Source organism: Amphiprion ocellaris, chromosome 21 (genome assembly GCF_022539595.1).
Source record: "Amphiprion ocellaris isolate individual 3 ecotype Okinawa chromosome 21, ASM2253959v1, whole genome shotgun sequence".
NCBI lineage: Eukaryota > Metazoa > Chordata > Actinopteri > Pomacentridae > Amphiprion > Amphiprion ocellaris.
Window position 1 is genome coordinate 14,890,067 of NC_072786.1, and position 23,076 is coordinate 14,913,142.

Below are 23,076 nucleotides of genomic sequence, written 5' to 3' on the forward strand. Positions count from 1 at the left end.
AGCTTTAAAACTGCCGTTTGGGAAACCTATTGGTGACATCACAGAGGGTTCATCTATCTTTATATACAGCCTACAGCACATTGCCACAACGGTATTGAAAAATGTAGTTAAACTAGTAACAGTACCACTACCCAACACAGGTGATAATACTGTAGTTGATGCAGCTTTCCTGTCATATATTACAGCTCACGAATTAGAGCAAAGCCATTTTTTCTCTAAACTGCAGCCTGACTACAGTGTGATTAATAGTTCATTTGTCTAAACTATGACACATTCCACTGTCCACCAATGTATTTCTTCCAATTACAAGGCAAGAAATCCTGGGGTGCAACTGATTTATCATAAGTTGGGAAATAATTCCTGCCTCATTACTTGAGAGCACTTTTACATGCTGTGATTGGACAGAAGAGTTAAGTTTCACATTCTATATGCAAATTTTATCTTTTTGGAGGGGGTACTGCTGATCACGATCAATCCAGATGTCTTTGATTTTACAGTTTAAATGAATTCAGTTCACCTCTGTCGCCACTCTAAGCTTTACAAGTAGAATATATTCGCCAGAACTCAAATTAAACACTTTACTTTAAATTTAATGACAATTTAGGTTTAAGAAGGAAAAACAGAGGTTTCCGGAGGTTGAATGCTTAAGTTGAAGTGAGTCAATGCTCAAATACTTCATCATGAGGTTCTTCCTCAGCAATCAAGGTATCGCCCAGCAGATCCAATTACCCTGACATTGATCTGGAGATCCATCAAGCCCCTGCACCCCCAGCTGTACAGACAGAAGATCAATCTAGCTGATCGCGTCTCTCCGGCCCCGTTGACAGTGAGATAGTGTGAAAGGCGGACTTTGAGATGCGAGATTAAAGGAAAGAAAATGGAGGTGAAAAGGAGACACAGGTCAGAAACCGAGGTTAAGAGAACCTTGGGAATTGATTAGGGAAGTGATAAGGGAGAAAATTAAGTCAAAATTGAGTGAAAATGGAGCTGACAGGGAGTACAATATATGTAACCATCCCAGTCAAATGCATTGGTTTCAGCAGCAAGTCACTTGGAAGATGGACTTTAGAGTCCTTTCAGAGCCTGTGGTTGGATCCCTGAGGCCGAGAAACACTTAACACCAGAGCGACTATGTTTACTGATTGTTCTGGGTTATTGATTCGGTGGGTCCAAGTTTGCCACAACACACTGACGGTGATGGAAGTCACAACTTAAGGGACGTAGGTCGACAACCTTTGTACCTTATAAGGAAAATAATTGATCAAAGAGCACTGAGATATTTGAGGAAAAGAATACCTGCATGGCATCTGTTGTCAACTAATCTGACAGAGTTTCCTTGATAGTTTGGTATAATGTCAGTGGCAGTCCAAACTTATGGAATAATCAATTACTAGTACTACAGATCCATACAATCAAGAAGTTGGAACCAACAAAACTTTGGTATTTCTGCTTGAAAAATGTCTTCAAGAGGTACTAAAGAGATTTAAAATTGAAGCTGCATAAAGCATAAGAGCTCAAATTTGGAAAACAAATGGTTAAAGCTCAAGCAGGTGGTGCCTCTATGATCTTTCCTACCAGAAACACGTGACCCCATTAGGCGCCTTAACCGTCTCCACATTGTAAATGGTTTCCACCTCAAGCCAAGACAAACCCAATGAAGTAACCATGGCATCACCAGGATTAACTTTTGGAAAGGGCCCTCCAGGGCCACAAAGATAATGTTTTATGGGCTGTATCCTACTCAGAAACCATACATACACAAAATAAAGTCATTACTAGCATCACACGTGGGACCCAAACGCTGCATCTTACCTGGTCGAAGATCCCTGGACTGGAGAATGTTTAGATGGATGATGATGGAAATGGATGATGAATGTTTGATAGTTCTTGAAATGGAGATGATTATGTAATGCAGATGATTTCTGAATCCCTGATGAAGAGCACGATAAGAACACAGACATGAGAAACATGGAAATGCATGAACAAATCCAGTCACTTTCCCACAAACACATCAGCTTAGACAAATAATCAGTTTAAGTTGCTATAATAAGATGAGAACAGATAACAGTCACATGCTTTTATTCTCACAGAAATGAGGGTTTTTCATCATCCAGTGAGTATTATAAAGCAGATAAAAGGCTGATTCATGCAGATACAAATGCACTTTTCGTCATACATTGATTTTATGTTACCCTGACGTGTGTGTGTGTGTGTGTGTGTGTGTGTGTGTGTGTGTGTGTGTGTGTGTGTAAGTAACTATGCATCCGTGCCAAAGTAATACAGTTCCCTGAACCAATAAAGTCATGTACATGAGTTGCTGTAGTGTAAATTACAACATCATGAAAATACCTGGGGATATAGTGCTTTCAGAAAACATCCTTTCACAATCCAGTTTTGGTGAAAGACACAACCAAGTGAGGATGAAGTGATGATATGAAAATGATAATGATGGTTAATGATAATGAAGAAAATGAATACAGTTTTCCACAAGCGCCAGTAGGGATCAATACGACAAAACGAACAATAAAAAAATAAAAATATCATCAGATGCCGGCTTTGCCCACAGAACCAAATGTGCCTCCTCCTTCCTCGTCCTCGGACAGAAAAAAAAACTAAACACCACAAACATGTCAGACCACAAGACGTACAATACACACAAGGCCGAGTTACAGTAAACCTGCCGCCCTCCCCCTCCCCTCCCCCCTGCCAAAAAATAAAACAACACACCAACCCCTCACCCCCCCAACGACCCCCAACAAAACCCTACCTGCTTATTTTTGAGGTCAAGCGAGAGCTCATAGTCGGAGGTGGCGGAGTGCGAGCCGGCCCCGTTGCGCTGCACCCTCAAGGGGGAGGCCGTGTGGTGCAGGCTGGCCCTCCTCCCTGCGCCACCTCCTTTAGCTCCCCCACCATCCTCGTCCTCCTCTTCCTCCTGTGCTGCCTCGCCCTCATGCCGCTTGGCCTCCTCCACCTCCTCCTTCTCCTCCTCTCCCTCCTGCTCTCTCTTAGCCTCCACAACTCCTTCTTCTGACTTGTCCTTCTCTTCCTCCTTCCTCCCAGCCTGTTGCTCCTCTCTGCAAGGCGAAGGGGCTTCTTTGGGGGCGTCCTGCAGCGCCGCCTCGCTCGGAGCCTCCGTTTGGGGCTCGGGCTCGGGCTCCGGTGCAGCCTGGGGTTTCGGTTCTGGTTCTGGCTGAGGTTTGACTTCGGGCTGGGGTTGAATCTGTGGTTGGGGCTCAGACTGGGGCTGTGGTGGCTGAGTCTGTGGCTGAGTCTCTTGCTGCTGTTGTTGGGGCTGTGGTTGTGGCTGTGGTTCTGGCTGTGACTGGGCCTCACTCTGCAGCTCCCCCTCTCCTCCCTTCCCTTCCTCCCCCATAGACGAGTCTGGAGAAAGGTCATCGCTGCAGAAAGGAGGAGAAAACGCAGAGTGAGGTAGCTGCAGCATCCGTGGTGAGCTCTGACCTCTTCTCCAGGCTGCCTGGGTTAGTGGTAAGAAGTTGACCCTTTCCTTTTCTTTTCTTTTCTTTTTTTTGTGTGTATGATCACTCACTCTGCTACCAATTGTGTCCAGTTCATCTGTCTACCTGCTCTGCTCTCTTTCTTGTCTGTCTAGACACTGACAGACAGTGAAAACCAGGGAAATATACAGCACAGAACAGCTAAACAAAACCAGTGTACAAATGTGGATGAAAAAAAAGATCAAGTGATTATTTATTGCAGCAAATATCTTCAGAAGGGAAAATGTGGAATAAAAACAAGATAGTTGACAGCCAATAGTGACACACGCCTACACACAGAGAGACATGGGGGACAGTCATGCAGCTAATACAAGTGTCTCTACGCCTTTAACACTATATGTGAGCTTGTATAGGTGTGAATACATATGTAAGTGTCAGTGTGGGAGGTGTAATAACAAGTGGTGCAACCTGAAACATAAGAGTGAAGGTGGAGAACCTGTGGAAATCCTTTCTCTCCAATTTTTCATTAAGATTTGAAGGGTATATGACATGATTTCAGCCTCATGGTGTGTTTACAGTACCAGAGAACTGGTGTAAGTCTGAGAAAATCAAATCTTTTTATTCAAAATCTTCAAAGACAGTAAATGTCAGCTGTCTCTGAAATGATCTGATCTCTTCAGGAGCATCTTGATCTAACTGACAGCATCTTTTGAGCATTTTTTTTTATTTTGGCAAGTTGATGGCTAGAAGAACATGACTAAGAGTCAGCAGTCATGTTGGCAGATCTGTGAGGCGTCACTTTAGCTGCCAGTATGCTACATGAGAAGTGTTTGTCAGATGGTTAAAAGGCATCCAAAACAGACACACACACACACACACACACACACACACACACACACACACACACCTAAAACTGGGACGTGAGGAAGTCCAACATTTTCTCTGACTTTCCATTAATGATGCACTCACACACAGCTTAGTATGGCAACTAATCAGCTGTGAGGAGGTTAAAAAGTAAACTGATGTCCCAGTCTGTTTATTTCATTCAGTTCAACTATTTCTGTCACTTTTGTATGTACGAATGTGATGAAATGCCTCCCAGGAAAAATTGTCTGAAAATGGCTGTCAATCTTCAAATCCCACCTTGAGTGCAGCTTTCAATATATTTACACAAATCTGCTATATGACACATTGCACCAACTACTTCTTGTTGAGTGTAACTCATGACTCCTTTGGGCTACGCAGCACTGCGTTTAATGCTAATGCTAGCTTGTAGATATGGTAATGCTAATAGGGTAAAACTGCGTTCTCTATCCTATTTTAGTGCGTTTACATGCTAACATTTGCTAATTGCAACGACAGAATTGCAAGAATGTGACTGAACACCAGTTTTGGTGTTCAAGTACTGAACAAAAACAGTTTGTCAGACTTCATCATTGCATGAAATGAAAAGTTAAGGGATCAACAGCATGACTGCGATTACTTCGAAGTGCAAAACAAACATCTGTCCAGTAACTGGGACATTTCAATCAGAACCACAATTATTAACCTCATGGGGATTTAGAGTAAAAGTCAGAAAGACACATGAGAAAATTTCAAAAAATTTAATGACAATGTACCTAATATTCCTTAAGATATTTCATTTAAGATTTTCAATCTGAATCAGAGTGGCGGACCCACTAAAAACAGACCACTATTGCCAAATTAAAAAGAGTTATGTAAACTAAACACACAAATCAATATGTTCCTACTAAGTCAATCCCTGTTTGTATACACTGTTTAAGTCCTGCTGATGTTTCGGCCTCAGAATCGTCACGGTTGTTCAGTTTTGCACTGTAAGGGCATCGTGTTAAGTATCTGCAGGTTCTTCCTCAAAGATCATTTTGAATTCATTCCAGGTTCACACACCAGTTGACAGTGGTTGTGATAACAGCTGGGCATGTTATTACCAAGATTAAGATGAGAGGGTTTTTTTTTTCCCACTTATTGGATATGGTGATAAGACCGAAGTCACGGAGCAGAAAATCAGGACATTCAAGCTCCCATATGCACGGAGCTTCAGAAGAAAATTGGTAAGATTTTCCCCAGAGGAAGAGGAGGTCTCACAGCAACAACAAACTTTTTAGTCTGAAAAGTGAAATTCTGTGTATTTGCAGAAGTTGCAGAAACAAATGAAAGCAGGGTAGGATGCAACCTCTACATACCTGGATAATGCATGTTTGCAATCTTGGCTAAAGGTTACCACTGAATATAGAGGCTTGTATTAATAAAGGTGTGTATATCTATATGTATACATCAGTGCTTAAAGGTTTAGGAACCTTTCTGTCCAATGTTACACATCTGCAAGTGGTGAACCTACATGAACTTGTAGGTTTAGCAGATAATCTGAAGGTTAAATAACAGTCGTGTGTTCTGCCAATGGGAAGAATATCTGGTGTAAGTGGACACAGTTTTATTTAAAGAACAGAGATCTATCAAAGTCTGATCTTCCCACCACACGCTTGTTAATGTATCATGGCATGATGAAAAGATATGTCCAAGAAGTTCAGAAAAAGACTGACAAGGTTACAAAACCATCTTCAAAAGCGTTTGGATTCCACTAATTCACAATCAGACAAATTTCGTACAAAAGGAGGAATTTCAGGAACATTATTATTCCTCCCAGGAGGCAGAGCCTTTGCGGAGTCATGTGACGATCGGCGTTAGTTTGTCTGTCTGTTAGCAACATTATTTAAAAACGGACAAATAGATTTGGATGAATTTTTCAGGGAAGGTCAGAAATGTCACAAGGACCAATTGATTAGATTTTGGCAGTGATACGACTTATAGTTTATAATTTTTTTTAAAGATTTCAGCTGTCGGAAATGATACAACGACTAAGTACTGCGCTCTCTGAGTGCTTTTCTAGTTATACTACGGAGGAGTGATCGACCAACAAATATCACTCCAAGTGCAAAGCATGTAATAGTTTGCAAGGTCACAAAGGAACTCCGGGCAGCTTCTAGCAACTAAATTCCACTGGATATCTTCATGAATCCATCAAGAGAACAACGCTATACGTGGCAGGGTTGCCAGGAGAATGCACTGCTCTCCAAAACAGACAAGACAGAAGTGAACGGATAGCACCAAAATAGAAATTTTGGTTTGAATTACAAGTCTCATGTTTAGAGAAAGGAAAGCAAAATAACACTAACCCATCTGTGAAACATGGTGGTGGCAGTATCATGGTTTGGGCCTGCTTAGCTGCATTAGGGCCCTGATGGATCACCATCATTGGTGGAGCAATGAATTCTGAATTATACCAGCAAAATTCTAAAGGAAATGCCAAGACATCTGTCTATTAACTGAACCACAACGGAAAGTGTGTCCTGCACCAAAACAATGATTGAAATCAACCAAGTCGTTCTAACAAAGAATGCTTAAAAACAAACAATATGATTGTTTTGGGGTGACCAAAGTCTTGCTCTTCATCATAATGTGAAAAAACCCACCAACGCCACGGAGTTGAAGCTGTTCCATACAATGACTAGAATAAAGCCTCTCCAAGCTGACATGCAGAACTGAGCGACAGTTACTGGAAACCATTAGTTACCGTTATTGCCGCACAGCAAGGTCGAACCACATATCGAAAGTAAAGATTCCTATGCTTTTACGCTCACAAATATATGATACTGGATTATTTTCCCTAATAAATAAATGACAAAGTTTAATATTTTTGTCTTATTTGTTTATTTACATTCTTTTTTGAGTGACTTTTAGGACATCTGTGAAAATCTGATGAAGCTTTCTGTCTTATTTACGTAGAAACTGACAAAATTTTACAGGGTTCACAAACTTTCAAGCACCATTCTATCTGTTTATTTTTTCCTCTAGTCCAGAGTGTATTTGTGTGTCCACAGCTTAAAATATGAAAAAAAAGAAGATTCAAACAGATTTGTGTGCAGAAAAATCCCGTCTTCCTCCTCTTCCTGCACAGGAGGCTCGCTTCTTATTTTCATCACATATGGCAGCACATAAGCTCGAGAAGAACGTCTCCTTAGCAGGGATAGAGCTGGGTCTGCTACTTCAAAAATGGAGCTTGTATGAGTAATGAATAATGAATAGAGAAATAAAGTCTGCTGCTTCCACACTCAGCTGCAGGTGAGCTTTTTCTTGTGCGAAAAATAGACCTGCCTGAAAAAACAGAAGACTTCTTTTAGGAAGAGTGGTTCTGTAGCCTGCGCTTACAATGTTTCCCCCTCACTGTTATGAATCTAAATGCAGTCTTTCCTATTTGCATTTTGCAGGAGCACCTGTTATGGTAAGAGACAATACGACAACCAAGTCAGATTCTTACAACAGTGCTAAAAAAATGGTCTTCAAAGGGGATTATTTGTGATGAGATGCAAGTAAAATGAACACAGTTGCTGATATAATATACTGTAGACGCAAGTGTGTATTACTGCGCAGCATATGTGTGCAGGAGTTATTCTAAACAGCTTTGACGACGGTTTCACTTTCCTTCAACTTCTAACTCTGTCACTCACATTCTCTCTGCATATCACCGTTCCTCATCCTCATCCTGTTCATCCATTTTGTCAAGCTTTCCGTCATCCTCTCTTTCCAACCAGCCTCCTCCTCCTTCTCTCTCTTTTTCTCTCTCTCTCACACACACACACACACACACACACACACACACACGTATATATATATGTACAGCCTTCCTGCCACTCTGTCCTCCACCAGGTAAGGAGATTGAGCGGTTCCAGGTGTCAACGTGACTGACGAGGCGGAGACGAGCCCTGGATGCTGCGTGCTCATTTTTCCATACGTCAGTACTGAAGACGGATGACAGTGGCCTCCATGGTTTCCATGCAGAATATAATTACCGTCTCCTGGTCTCTCTCTCTCTCTGTCATGACTGTTAACAGGCTGCTACGGTAGCATGATGCAAGGTCATGTCTGTCTGTTGACCCTACGAGGAGTCTCTGTTGTCTATCATCTGATCAACAACAGAACGGCGAAGCAAGTGTCCACTTGAGTGTACACAAACCGGACGACCCTTTTGTAACGTTCATCAACGTTTCTTGTCTAAAATAAAGCATAAATACCAAATTGAATGAGGATGTGCATGAGAGAATAGTCTTCATTTTTCTTACAGCTGCAGCCTTTGCATTTGTTACAATCATGAGTCACTTTGCAGTATTGCACGGTTCAGAAACATTTTTATATATGTATACAATATAGGTCATGATCTGATCTCTCACTATGTCTTTCTGTGCAGGAAGGATTCATACAAAAAAAAAAAACACTAACATTACGTGAAAATACAACAGTATCATCAGCAAATTGCACTTATATATGAAAATGTGCTCCGCTAAAAAACATGCATCTACCTGTGAATCTGAAAGGAATGTTATCGATAAAAATTGCAAAAATTACACAATTTTTCAGAGCCAGAAACTGTAATATCAGAAAGAATCATCAGATTCTCAAATTCCTGATGGTCATTGAAATACTCATCTGTCATGTGGTGTTCTTTTGTAAAAAATTGACCAAATGTAAGCTTAAAATCCCTTTATTCTACATGTTTTGACTAAAAAAAGACAATAACAATAGCATTTGTTTCCACCAGATTCTGTAAAAACAAAAAAGCTGCATTCCTCAGCAAAACCTGAAAGTCATCAGTGACTAAGCTGTGACAAAAATTCAGTGATTTTCCAGCTGTACTGGGCTGAACTGCAGGCTGCTGAAGCTAATGAACGATGTATGGCGTAAAATATCTATAGCATGTAGAGTTATTATTTTTTTCCAGTGCTGGTAACACCTGTTGTACACAATGATGTCAGGTTAATTTAAATTTTTGTAAAATAAGTAAATTCAACTTCTTTTTTGTGTGTGTGAGATTTATGGCATCATAACTTTGCCATACTGCACAAAACGATATGTTTGAGTTCTCTCTACTTCTAGCCATTGTTGTGCTGTTTCCACAAAGGTGCAAGACTTTAAATTGAAGCAAAAATTGTTTGGGATGCAGGCAGTTAACGGAAACCATCTGAGTTGTTTGAAAATTAAGTCTCCTTCTTTGCTTGAACTGCTAATAACCGCAAATAGGTCCCCACTACTTTCTTTTATGAGTCACAAGCTGAAAAAGGTTGGAATCTACTAGTTTAATGTTTAAAAAGGTGTCATATTTTATCAGCTTGTCATATATTTCTTAATGAAAAACTTCAGTCTGATAACTAGTAATTGAAGCTATCATATAAATGTCAAGGAATGAGAAATATCGTGCACTGTGAACAATGTCTGAAAATGGAAACAGCTCCTTCACTGATTACTTTCTCCTACTGGTGCTAATGTTAAGCTTTAAAATACTGTTCTGCTGCCAACCGGGAAATAATGAGACACAAAAGGTGATATCAGTAAGTCATCACCGGTATCTCTCTGTAAATCATGAAAGCTCTTTTGGCCTTGTGCCTATCTTAGTTTCTCTGTAAAAAGCCTCCTGAGTGGCTCCAAAGCAGCTCTCTTTTACAGCCCCAGCAGAGGAACATCAAGGTGATGCATTTTGGAGATGCCACCTTCTCTCCACTGATATCCATTACTTCTGCTGTTGAGTGAAAGGGAAAAAATAGCAGCAGCAAAGATATCCAACAAACGCATCTTTCAGTTCTTCTGGAAGAAGCACCATCAAATCCTGAAAGCATGGATGTATAGAAGCTCAGGTTTTTAGGTCTGGGATATTATTTAACCATATATATTGACTGTCAGAAGCAAAAAACTGAGAAGAAAAGAGAATACTGTGAAGCACAAAGCCACTAAATAAAGTTTTTTTTTTTTTTTTTTTAGCGAAAGTTGGTTAAATAAATGGAAATTACTATCAGAGAGTGTGATTCTTCTTTTAAGTAGCACAGTAGGTTTAGTGCTAATGGGCAGCGTGAGATGTAGAGGATTTTAGGAAGGTTTTCAGAAACATGTATGCAGTTGTGAACCGACCAGCAACAAGTTAGGTGTAGCAGCCGAGAAACAGTCCAGCACTTAACCCCCAATAACACTGAATTTTACTGTTTTTGGGGAACCAATTGCCAAATAGTTACACTATTGTCCTGAAAATCTAGTCTCTGGTTTGACTCTCAGCTTACTGGACTATATTTTCTTTCATTCTTTTTTTCTTTCAATAAAGGCACAAAAATGCCCCCACAACAGCAATTAATTAAAATAATATTATTGCTTTTACAAATTAGATGTATCAAATGAGGTGTTATTTTGAGCTTTAGACATGCTGGAATCTGGTGTATTTGGTTGTCTTGCTCTACTTACCAGCTTCTTGCTGTAGTTTAAGACAGAACTGATGGATATTAGTGAAGTATTAATCTCTCTTTCAACTCTTACTGGCAAGAAAGCAAATAGGCTCAAATCCAAAAAGGTCAAACTATTAGAAGGTTAGGAAAAGTGGAATTAATAATAACTTTAATTTAGAAGGACATATACCTCAGCAACCAATAGAGTAGCTGCCTTCAGCACCCCAGTATGAAGGTTGGCGGTTGGAGGGCATGAAGACCTAACAGATGTGAATGCTTTGGTTGTTTTACTTCACAAGATTTATTCAAGTAGAAAAGCGCACAACAAGCACATTTTCACGACAACAAGCCGGCGAGGACGAGGCTCACACAAAGAGCTCATCCAGCCACAGGTGATGACACCGAACAGGAAGTCCACCATCTTTATACAGGAGGCGCCCTGATTATGTTTCAGTCGCTGCGTTCTACTTCGACTTTCATTAACCTTCATCGCAGAGCTTTTTGCTGCGTCATCGCCTCCGTGGAGGTGTTCAGCAGCAAGCAGCAGAGATGAGATATCGGCCTGTGCGACCGTTGGGGTTCAAAGGGTCTATCCTCTGGTGGACCGCAGCCAAAGAGTTGCTGAAGAGGGCATTATGTGAGGAAAAGCACATCAGCAGAAGTCATCGCAAATGAGATCCCCAAAGAAGCTCCTCGCTGCTTTCAGTTCTTGCTCGAGAAAGTAGCTCTCCTTCAATCTGACAAGGATTTTATGTTTTTCCCATATATTTGAATGATTTATATGGAAAATACTTGTACCCAGCAAGCATTTATGTCAAGCTTTTTTCCCCAAATCATCCCTCTTTAAGCAGGAATCAGTTGCCTTGTCACTTGCACTGAATTCCTCTTCACTTCTCTGACTCCCCAATGTGTTCCTCACACTGTTCATAGAGAATTAATCAGTTCATCAGGCAGAACGCAAGGGCAGACTGAAGAGCAGAAGCCCCTGCATAAATAAGCATATTTCTTTCTTCTGATGCATTGAGAATGTAATGTATGGGGTAAATTTGTTGAGTGCATCACCCGGGTGTATTTGAAATTCATTCACTGTCGCTGCAAGCAGGAAAAAACATGACTTAGTGCCATGTGCACAACAGGGAATTCAGGCTGTGAGGGGGACCATAGAGGGAAAGATGTCGGAAAGTAAGTTAATTACGTTGCATAGTTAAAGCCAAAAGAAAGATTCTGCATTACAGCCGAGTCTCAAGAAAAACACCACAAAGATAACTCTGCCTTGACAATGGGACAAACTGTTCCTATACTCCCAAACTATCACCTCAGTTTTGCATTCCTCCCCTGCAGACTGCAAATCATTTTTATTCCGCTTCATTTAAGAAGCTCTCGCCCCCGATAAAGAAACACTGGCTATTAAAATGCACAATGTCAGCTTTGAGCAAATTAGCATCAAAAAGACCCCGGACCTCTCTAATCACCAGGTCATTTTTCTTCACTCTTACTGAAAGGCTACATAACATAATTCCCTCCCTCTCAGCATTAATCTATGACCTAACCCCTTCGCTAACCGCCCTGTGAGCGTGTTTTTACAGCGTTCAGGAGTCGACTCTTCACTGGGATTTTTGCTTATTTTATGTCACTTTTTAAGCACCGTATGCTTGTGCGACTGGTCAGGGCCGTGAGTAAGAGACCTTGAGTGTGAGTAAGGAGAATGATCTGTCTGTGTGGAGATGTGCTATGACAGTGTGACAGAGATGTGTGTCACACTGGAAGTAAGAGAATAAGGCATACTTTGAGGGTGACACAGCTCAAATTTATTTGAAATCCTAATAACAACAACCCACAGCAGATAATATGGATGTGCCAAAGTTAAAGAGAAACGCCACCTGTTTTCCAGATGAATGTCAGCACACTGTACATGGGTGTAGTCGTATAAGCCTTACAGCTCATGAGAAACTTAAGAAAATAATCTACGGTGATGTCATCAGGGCTACTTTGGTTTATAGATGGAGATTTCAATTTTGCAGAGCTTTCCCTTAGCAAAAACATGACAATTGTGTGCTTCACTCATGAAACCATGTCCTTTATAGACATTATTTACTTAATCTTTTGCTCACAAGCGCCCAAGAAGTACAATATTATATATCCGAGGTACCTCTAACTCAAAGAAAACCACACAAAATATGACAACAAATAAATATATGAAATCCTAATCCTCCGACAGCTTCAGAAAATGTGAAATCCACGTGTATATACAACTCTCATTGTTTCAAATAACATTGTTGGCTCTGTGATGCCTTGTTTCGACATAGTGTAGGGTTTGTATACAAATTAACCAGATATCTATTCACTACATTAGAAAATGAGACCTTTTATGGTGGATTTCGGAGACACTAGACTATGTCTCACAGTTGACTACGCTGACAGTCAAATATTGTAAATATCTAATAAAAAAGAAAGCAGTTTTGCTAATTTACTGCAAGCTACTAGCTGTGTAACGCACAGAGTACATTCATAGTTTTTCACACGACTTTTACACAAAATATTTCACAAAACTGGTTCCACACCTGGCAGGCCAACCTCCTCATTCATTTTTTTCCATGCATTATTGATCCTGTTTTTGTTGCGCTAATGCTCAATGTGCATATTCCACAAAACAGCACAAAATCAGCTTCTCCGTTTGCTGCACCGATGATTCCATCCATCTGAAGAAATGCAGGGGCGTCGGCCGTAAATTATACAGTTATAAGCATCAAGCAAAGCTGTGTGGAAACGTGGCATGAGGCTGCACACAGCAGTGCCATGGGGTAAATGCTAATACGAAGCTACCATATTTATAATCAAAACACTAGCATGCTCATGTTAAGCAGGTATAATGTTTATCAAGTGCATTGTTGGGAGTTGGCTTTATTAACCCAGTTTTACGTAACAATCTGATAAGAAATCTGAGCCTTGGACTGACCTGAAATTTGGCCCAGATTATTTGGTCATGCGAGGGGTTTACTGTTCATTTACTGAGGGGTTAAAAACTGGGTACGATAATCACAAAAGCGGCTTGTAATGCTACCAGAATGGATTGCACAGCTGTTTATATATACAATGAATAGAAAGTGTAAAAATAATGAATTTGGTGTGCGAATACCAGTAAGATTTTAATGAAGGGGACACCAATGTCTGTACAAAATTTCATAGCAATCAAACAGTTGAGATATTTCAGACTGGAGTGAAGTGGACCAATAAACCGGCCGCTACCATCCCTGGAGCCATGCTGCTAGCCGACTAAAATAGGACAGCTCAGTTCTGTGTATTCTATGAAACATTTTTTATGTAGAAGTCGCTGTCAAATGCTTGATCTCTTTTATTTCAATAATGGCAGCCCCATGGCAATTGTACTCTTAAAACCACACAATCTCTGTGTTTTATGTGGGCTAGTGTACAATGTGCAAGCACGGAGAGCTGTAATGATGCAAATAAATTACCCACAGATGAGAAATAAAAGGCCTGAAATATAAATTAAACAGTGTACTGTCTCTCTGGAATCAAACACATCCGTCAGACCTCCCTTCATCAGCAGATGAAAAGCCACATATCTTGTCTGCGAGTCTCTGTTTTCAATGATCAAGGTCAAACAGAGACATACATCAGCTACCCACATGCACTTCTGCAGCAGCATCGCTCCCATAAGAGCCGCCCTCTTGTTTCAAAGCAGACAATAAAGTCCAGAAAAGGGACTGAGGAACCATTTCACATGCTTGTGTAATCTCCGGAGAGCCGGCAGCACATTCTTGGCCACGCTGACAGAAGCTTTAGTGTAGGATGGGTAACAAATATAGCCATGACATGTTTAAATCATGAGATAGGCACCAGATGAGTCACATGGCTAACAGTATCTACGCTTTTTTTTCCTTCCCTGAGGAAAAGAAGCCCCCATTACACTTGAATCATGCGGTTTTGAAAAAATGTTCAATTACAATATTATTACAAAATGTTCTAAAATGTAGATTTCTTTTGTCCAAAAACTGGAGGAAAAATGAAGGGAGTCACTGTATGTTACTCAGCAAGGCCAGATCCACCCTATGAAATTCACCTTGAGAAGACATGCAGTGATGCATGGTAGGGGGCCTCCACTTTGTGCTTTCTGCTCGCCTCATGTGATCAATCATGAAGTGATAGATTGATTATGGAGATGCCAATCAATACAGTTCTCATTTGGGTGGGAGGCCATAGCTCATAAATAGCACTGTTTAACAAGAAAGAGGCAAAGAGAAGAGATGAAACCTGCAATAAAGGCGAAGCTGTCTGTAGTTCTGTATTTTTATATGTAATCCATACATTCTGAGCACTGGGAGTTGAGTGAAGAGGACCGAGATCAATGTCGACCAGTTTATTTCTCTGAAAAGCAGAGAAGCAGCCTTTGGCTCTTGTTAAAATCCCACGCAGGCGCTTGGTTCTTTTATGGAGGGCCAGCGATCGGTATCACAGGGTAAGCAGGTTGAGGTGAGAATGCAAAGCGAGGTGCAGCAGACACAGTTTGTTTCTTCCGCTGCAAAAACGGTCGGCTTTTATTTATCAAGTCCAATCTTAAAACCAGGATATTCCCCTCCAAAAGGGTTTAGGAACAAAATACCTGCACATACAGTTTGGAAGTATATACACACATGGAGACCAGCGTAACCACAGGCGTTCCCATGCAATGTCAATGAAACATCTTTCCAGCAACAACGCAGCACAAAACAGGTTGGGCTCGTGAAATATGCAAGACAGGATTTTCAAATTGAATCTCTTCAAAAGCCGTTGCCCCGGGTTGTGGGTAAAATGGAGAGAGACAGCAAGAGATGCAAAGAGAAAGACAGAGAGAGAGAGAGAGAGAGAGAGAGGCAGCAGCAGGGGAAATAGCATTGTAGATGTACAGCTGACACACTGCAGGAGTACACAGGAAGACTCTATACACAGCTCAGGACTCACAGGCAGAACTTCAAGGATGGAAAATGACAGACACACCTTCACTCAATGTCACAGAATGTCATCTTAAATCTGCTGCTGTTAGGTGTCAACCCTTCATTGCGAAAAATAAGAATATGCCCCTATAGTACCAGTGTGGTTTGACAATATGGGGCAAATGCTGCTTGAATTGTGATTTCTTTTTTCTTTTTAGATAAGGAAATGTGATGTTTGTAAGTCATCATGTACTTCCTTTTTGAAGATTTAAGAGACAAACAGTACATTAATATTATTATTATTAGTAGTAGTAGTAGTAGTATAGAATAGAAATAGAATAGAATAGAATTAGAAATATTTTATTGATCCCCAACTTTATTGTTACAGCACCAAGCAGAAAGAGAGTAAAATGATCTCCACCACAATAGAAAAATTTAAAACATAACAGAAATATAACAGACAAACACACTAAGATACAAAATGCACAGTAACGTGTAAATTATACCACGAATTAAAAAAAAATTACTAAATTAAAAAGTAGTGGTAACAGTATTGTGAAATTCCTACTTTAAGATAAACTGTGTAAGATTTAATCAACCCACTACACATTAGAGCTCTATAACACATCTTAGTTTAGCACATTAGCATGCTAACATTTGCTAAGTAGCACTGCATGTGAACTGCAAATGAGGATGTTGGGAATGTGAATTGTTTTGCATGTATTTGAACTAGAAAACACAGCAGTCAGCCACTGACAGATGACATGAATAACAAATGCAATGTCCTGCAGGGTCCTAGCATTGTGGATGCTACTTTGACATGTAGCACCAATTTAAATATTGTCGCAGACCAAGCACACCCACTCACGTACTCATCCTGCTGCAAAAACTGCTCCTGAATAACTCAAAGAACATGAGAAATAGCGCAAAGCATTGACCCGGCCTCTAAACTCCCCAGATCCTGATTCCAGCAAGCATCCCTGGGATGTGTTGAAACAAATCTGGTCCATAGAGACCCCACCCTGCAACCCAGAGGACCCAAAGGATCTGCTGCCAACATCCCTGTGCCAGACACGACAAGACAGAGGTCCTATGTTCATGGCCACAAGGGATACCTACACTATATTCAAGGGTCACCAGAGCTGTTACAATGGATCCTAATGGAAAATGTGGTTTTGTGTGTCAGATTTCATGGCTTTCTAGTAGTTGCAGGACAGTTGCAAGAATCAACTAGAAATAATGAACATCAAATTTGATTTATTCCATCCAGAAGTTGACAGACGGACAGATATTCCACCAGAGCCATGCTGCATGAATAGCTGAAAACAACATCAGCTTTGTATGTTGCAATTACAATCATTATTCCTAAGGTGTAGCTGCAATCATTCTAATGTGATAATCTGTTGTCTATCTGCCGCGGCCAAATGCACCTTTCACTACCAATGTTGGAATGACTCCTTTTCCCAACAACAGATCTGCAGCCAAACGTTTTCCAAGTCCAAGGACTGAAGTCACAACTCGCTGCTGTCAAAGTCCATCTTCAAGTCATGTTTGATGTTGTCATCTGACAATAAATCAAGTCTGATGCAAGACCAAGTCATATTGCCTTGAAGATTTTGAGTTCTGAATCCTAAATTAAGTATTGACTACTAACCCACTAACCTTGTCCAAGTACTTTAACCTGAACTGACACAACCTTAAACAGGTTGGTCCACCTTGAACATTTTTTTAAGCAGTTTTCTCACAATGACACAAAATGCAGCACATTTCCCACAAATGCATTTGCGCATGTAAACTACATAAAGTCCATTCCACACAAATCCTGGCACTGAAAATGTTGAAAAGCACATACAATGTTTCCAGTATTACATAAAGCTGGCTTTAGACTATCATTGTTTTCTCTGATGCTTATTTTACTGCTTCTTATTCGCATCTTGTCATACATAAGAATCGCATTGCTATTTTTATACTTTGTGGAAGAAGCAGCTTTTTATGGAAGCCTGACAGAGAGGCAGAAAGAAAAAGGGGAGTGTTCAAGAACAACAATGCCTAGAGAAAAGATTCAGCTGCTGCTTCGCCTTGTTCGGAGTGGAACAAACAACTGAGCCATCCCCCCACCCTGATGATTTCACAAACTAATTGCCTATTATGTGGCCCGTCAGGGGGAAATAACTGTGTTTCTTCCTTATTTGGCTCGCTTCCTTTTGCACAAATTTGAAAATATCCTAAGGCAGTTTCCCGAATGCACAAATTTGTGTTTGAATTTGGCTGCTTTGAGCAACACAGATCATTTTTCAAGTTCAATACTTCAAGGATCGCCTGACAACAGCTCTATAGGGGCTTGGAAAATGCTGGAGGTTTCTAAGAGACAGACTAACAAGTGGTCAAAAATATAAAAGATGTTAAACAAAACTCTACCGCTCGGCAAGACTTTGAAATCACAAAGGCCACTGATTCAACTCCTCAATTTTGAAATTATTCTCAAAGACAAGAAAGAAACCGTTATTACCAAAGAACTTTGGCATTGATATATCTGTGCTTAATAAGCCACAAGTTTTGAGGTGGATGGAATAATTGCCTGTTGTCTCATTGAGTGACAAATATATATTTTTTGTTGCAATATTTCATGTTATTTAATGTAAATGTTCAAGAAAAAACCTGCTAAAAAAAACCCAATTCTGTTTTATTTTCTAAATTGAACTGATTAGAAATGTTACGGTTCTATGACTGTGTGAATCTACTGCGACTAAAGAGGCAATACTATATTGTAAGTGTCAGATGATTCAGCTCGTGCAGTATTTCACTCATTGTAATTCACTGCACGGCGGTTATGATCAAAGTGCAGGTTGTCAGCCCCGTTTTGACAAACCCAGTTACATGTTGTCTGCATGCTGATGTGAAAGTGGAACAAAAAGGGCTGAAAAAAAGTTGCTGGCGTGAAATGATGAGAGACAAATTAACTGTAAATTTCAGCTCGAAGTTAGAAGTGTGATGAAGCAGTGCTGAGGCAGTTTAAAGATTGATGTATGGTGGCAAACACAAAACTGTGAGTAGAAAAGTGACTGCAAGTATGAGCGAGTAGAGCACTGGTTCTCAAACTTTTTCTGCCAGGCCCCCCTTTGGAGGACAAAAAGCCCCCCACACAATAACTTTGCATGTATATATATATATATATATATATATATATATATATATATATATATATATATATATATATATATATATATATATATAGATGGACCAGTACAATCAGATCAATAACAACCTATAAATAACCACAACTCCAACTTTTTCCCTTTGTTTTAGTTCAAAAAACTACATTCTGAAAATGTTCACCTTTAATGAACTATCTTTTTACAAAACCTTATGAACACCCTGAAATTTCTTTAGAAAAGCAAGTTCAGTTTCAACAATATTATGCCTCAGTTGATCATTTCACAGTTTATCTACAAAGGAACACAACATTTAGTCACAGGTATCTGGAACTGAACAATGTAGTATTTTACTTTATGATCAAAACAACTTGTCAAGGTCTAGAAATTATTTAAAATTTACAGTTTTACAATTTACAGTTATTGTCTTCTCTGTAATTTTTACCCTTTGTAAAGTCGTCTCGCGGGCCAAAATGGACCATCTGGTCGGCCAATTTTGGACCACGGGCCACATGTTTGCCACCCAAAGCACCCTCCGTGACCTTAAATCTCCTGAGAGCTACTTTATGTCATGTGGGTGAATCTGAACAGATATTACAGGCTGGTGGCACAACCGGAAGGCACAGCAACCCTATTAGACATTTCCTGGCCATAACTCTGTATATCCACATCCTCTTATTTGTATAATTTGTATCAATGAAAAAGCTCTTAACCAATTAACCATTAATCAATGATATCTATAGAACTGACTAAACTTCATGTATTTCTGCTCCAGCATAAGCTGCAAATGTGTGTCTGTCTGGTTATGTCAATGTAAGTTAAGTCATTTTGCTTATATACCACATTTAAACACATTGGAACTTTGACCAAAGTGCTGTACAGCATCAGACAAAATAAAACCACTGAAGCAACTTGGAATAAATTAAAAACACATACATCAATGAAAAACAGCAAAACCAATACAACAAAAATAATCCAAATCAATGTCTGTTGAATTGCAATGGTCTTCAGGTCTGTGCATTGACATAGAAATTGAAAATATGCCTAAACCCTAAACGCCAGAGAGAAAAGATATGTTTTAATGGAGACTTGAACACCAATGGTGAAGTTACTGACTTAATATGGGGAGGAGGCAATTCCAAAGTGGTGGAACTGCAACTGGGAAGCTTTAAGCACCAGTTAAGACCTAAGAACTACTAAAGACTTCTGGTCCGATGACCTAAGCGATGGACGTGGTTCCAATATAGAACAGATTACAACAGTCCAACGTCAAAGTATAAAAGCACAAGTGAGGAAAAAATGGAAGGGTTCAACTTTGGCAAAGTTGAAAGGCTGGATTTCACCACTAGTTCAAAAGAAAGATCAAATATAACACGAGGTTTCCAATATTGTGCTATAGAAGTAAGATCCAACGAAATGAACTTTTGGTTTTATTTGCGTTGAGGTAGACAATTTTTTGAGAGAGCCATGTTTCGGTATCTACAGAACAGGCAGTGTCAGATCACAGCAGTTGATATATATATATAGCTGAGTGTTGTCTACATAAAAATGAATGGCAATATTAAGTTTTTTTCAATATAGACAGCAATTGCAGCATATATACCAAAAACAGAATAGGACCTAATATAATATTTTTAGTAAAATCTTACATCACAAAAGAAAAATACCTCAAACATTCACCCTGAAGAACAAGAACAAACATTTTTGAAGAACAAAATCTCAGGAAACTGTACTTGATGACCCATAAATCTTGAAAAATTGGCACAGCCTCAGTCTTTAAGCAAAGTTGGGACCTTTTTACATGACCTTCAAGTTACCCAACTCTGCACTTTATATTGGCTTATGGTGTAGCCTTGGTTAATGTTGACGCTGCCATCAGCAAAAAGAGGAACAAGAATAAAACTGCTCATCTTGAGTCGGAAATGGTGGATGAAAAGATGCAAAGACAGTTGGACAAGGAGATGAACTGGGTACAACAAGCTGTGGTTGACAGAAAACAAATATCCAAAGACTGACTCAAATGGCAGCGGGGGTTGTCAGGCCATCCAGAAGAAACTGGCATGCTGATAAATCCAGACTTTCATTACTTCCAGGAGGAGAGATGGGATGAGTGGCCAAATTTATGGTGGGAGCTGAGACTTGCTTAAATCACAGCAAGGAGAAGAATCCTTCTCAGAAACAGAAAAGACAGATTCACAAATGGCACCGAACAGCTCGCAGACGTGTTGTGGAAAATAAAAATGAAAATGCTCAGTGTGGTGGAGGCGACAGCCGAAATATTACCATACGACAATATGCTGCGAGTTAGAAGTTTCCCAGCTGTTGGGGAATGACTTTGTTGTGTGGAGGATAAAGAGGAAATCTGAGAGGATTATCGATACAGAACTGAAACTGATTGTCTAAGAGATTATAACCAAACAATCACACAAATATGGGGAATGGAAATGCACCAATATCCACAATGGTTTAGACAAGAGGTGCTGCTGTACGACAAAGAACACAGTAAAACACACACAATTAAGAACTGAGTGCCTTTACTTAATTCAAACCTACATTCATCTCAATCGCTATGAGGACTTTGCCTGCAAAAACCTGAGTGTAACTCTTCAACCTGCACTGACTGATGCTTTTAAATACATTTTCTAATATTGCCAGTTCCATTCATTCACTGATTAACCCACCACTCCCACCTGCCCTCCTTTCTCACCTCTTCATTACCTGATCCTCCTCACACCACCTGCAGCCACTTCCCTCATTAGACCTTCAGTACATATGTAGGCAGCTCACTCTCATCACAGATGTCTTTGTGGGGCTGCCAGTCCAATTCACAGTTTCCCTGCCTGCTTTTCTGTCCTTTAACAATCAGCTGCTGATCTCATTATAAGCCTTTTGTTCTGTTTGCCTGCCCCATTTGTACTTTGCGTTGCCTCTTCACCAGTGCATGTGAAGTTTGTCTGTTGTTTCTGATCTGTGAAAACCAACCTTATGCAGTCATGTCTTTTAGTAATAAATCACACATCTAACAGACACAGAGCAGCACCATCATGTATTCTAGTCATGCTGTGTCCACATGGCTAATGTGAGATCACCATTCACTCTCATTTTAGCTCTGGTTTCGTCTCCTCCACCTCTTGCTGCTGAAAGTGCCAGTATATTCATAAGCTAGCCGCTAATTTTGCTGGTTTGTTGTTTAGTGCTGGACAGGTAGCAGCTGGAAACAAGGCTGATGAGAGAATTAGAACAGCATAAAAGCAAAACAACCATTTTTACTTTATATACCATTCTAACAATATGAATTGGTGCAAATTTTAAGCCATTTTTCTGCTCTTTTCTCTGCTATGTAAGCAGGTTTGTGTTAGTAGCATAACTAAATGTAATTTTCAAGTGAATATGAAGCAATTTACTGGAGGTTGCCAAAAAAAAGAGGAACAATAAAGTATATTTCCTCTATTAACTGGGTTGAAATGAATAAACGAGGGTTAATAATGGAGTCACAATATGGCAGAAAAGGGCAGAATAAACGGAGCAGATATAGAAGAGGTGTAAACCTGAAACTAAATCTCAAAGAAGAAACAAACCAAACCAATCGTCTTGGTCATCTACAGGGGGAATTTTAGAAATTTTGTTCAGTTGTGAAAGTTCTAATTATTCTTTGATGTCAGCTAGCATTGCTCATTTTTCATGCTGTACAGTGACAAAATAAAGAAATTCAATGAGTTTTTTTTTTTTTTAGTTACAGTATCTCACAAAAGTGAGTCCACCCCTTGCATTTCTCCAAATATTTAATGATATCTATTCATGGGACAACACTGACGAAATGAAACTTTCATACAATGTAAAGTAGTCACCGCACAGCTTGGATAACAGTGTACATTTTATCTTCCCATCAAAATAACTAAAACACAGCCATTAATGTCTAAACTGCTGGCAACAAAAGTGAGTACACCCCTAACAGAAAATGTCCAAATTGGGCCCAAGTGTCAATATTTTGTGTGGCCACCATTATTTTCCAGCACTGCCTTCACCCTCCTGGGCATGGAGTTCACCAGAGCTTCACAGGTTGCCACTGGAATCATCTCCCACTCCTCCATGATGACATCACGGAGCTGGTGGATGTTAGAGACCTTACGCTCCTCCACCTTCCGTTTAAGGATGCCCCACAGATGCTCAATTGGGTTTAGGTCTGGAGACATGCTTGGCCAGTCCATCACCTTTACTCTCAGCTTCTCTAGCAAGGCAGTGGTCATCTTGGAGGTGT

The 23,076-nt window shown here is 40.0% G+C and overlaps 1 protein-coding gene across 3 annotated transcripts in view; it reads right to left on the minus strand.

Annotated features, from left to right (window-relative positions):
• iqsec3a (IQ motif and Sec7 domain ArfGEF 3a) overlaps positions 1 to 23,076 on the minus strand; it is a 131,072-nt gene that overhangs the window by 64,125 nt on the left and 43,871 nt on the right. For 2 of the 3 annotated variants that reach the window (XM_023274706.3, XM_023274707.3), the window contains exon 3: positions 2,768 to 3,398. The exons of the other annotated variant lie outside the window; for it this stretch is intronic. In XM_023274706.3, the coding sequence (XP_023130474.2) occupies positions 2,768 to 3,398 (631 nt within the window). The remainder of the gene's footprint in view (positions 1 to 2,767; positions 3,399 to 23,076) is intronic. 3 annotated transcript variants of the gene reach the window in all.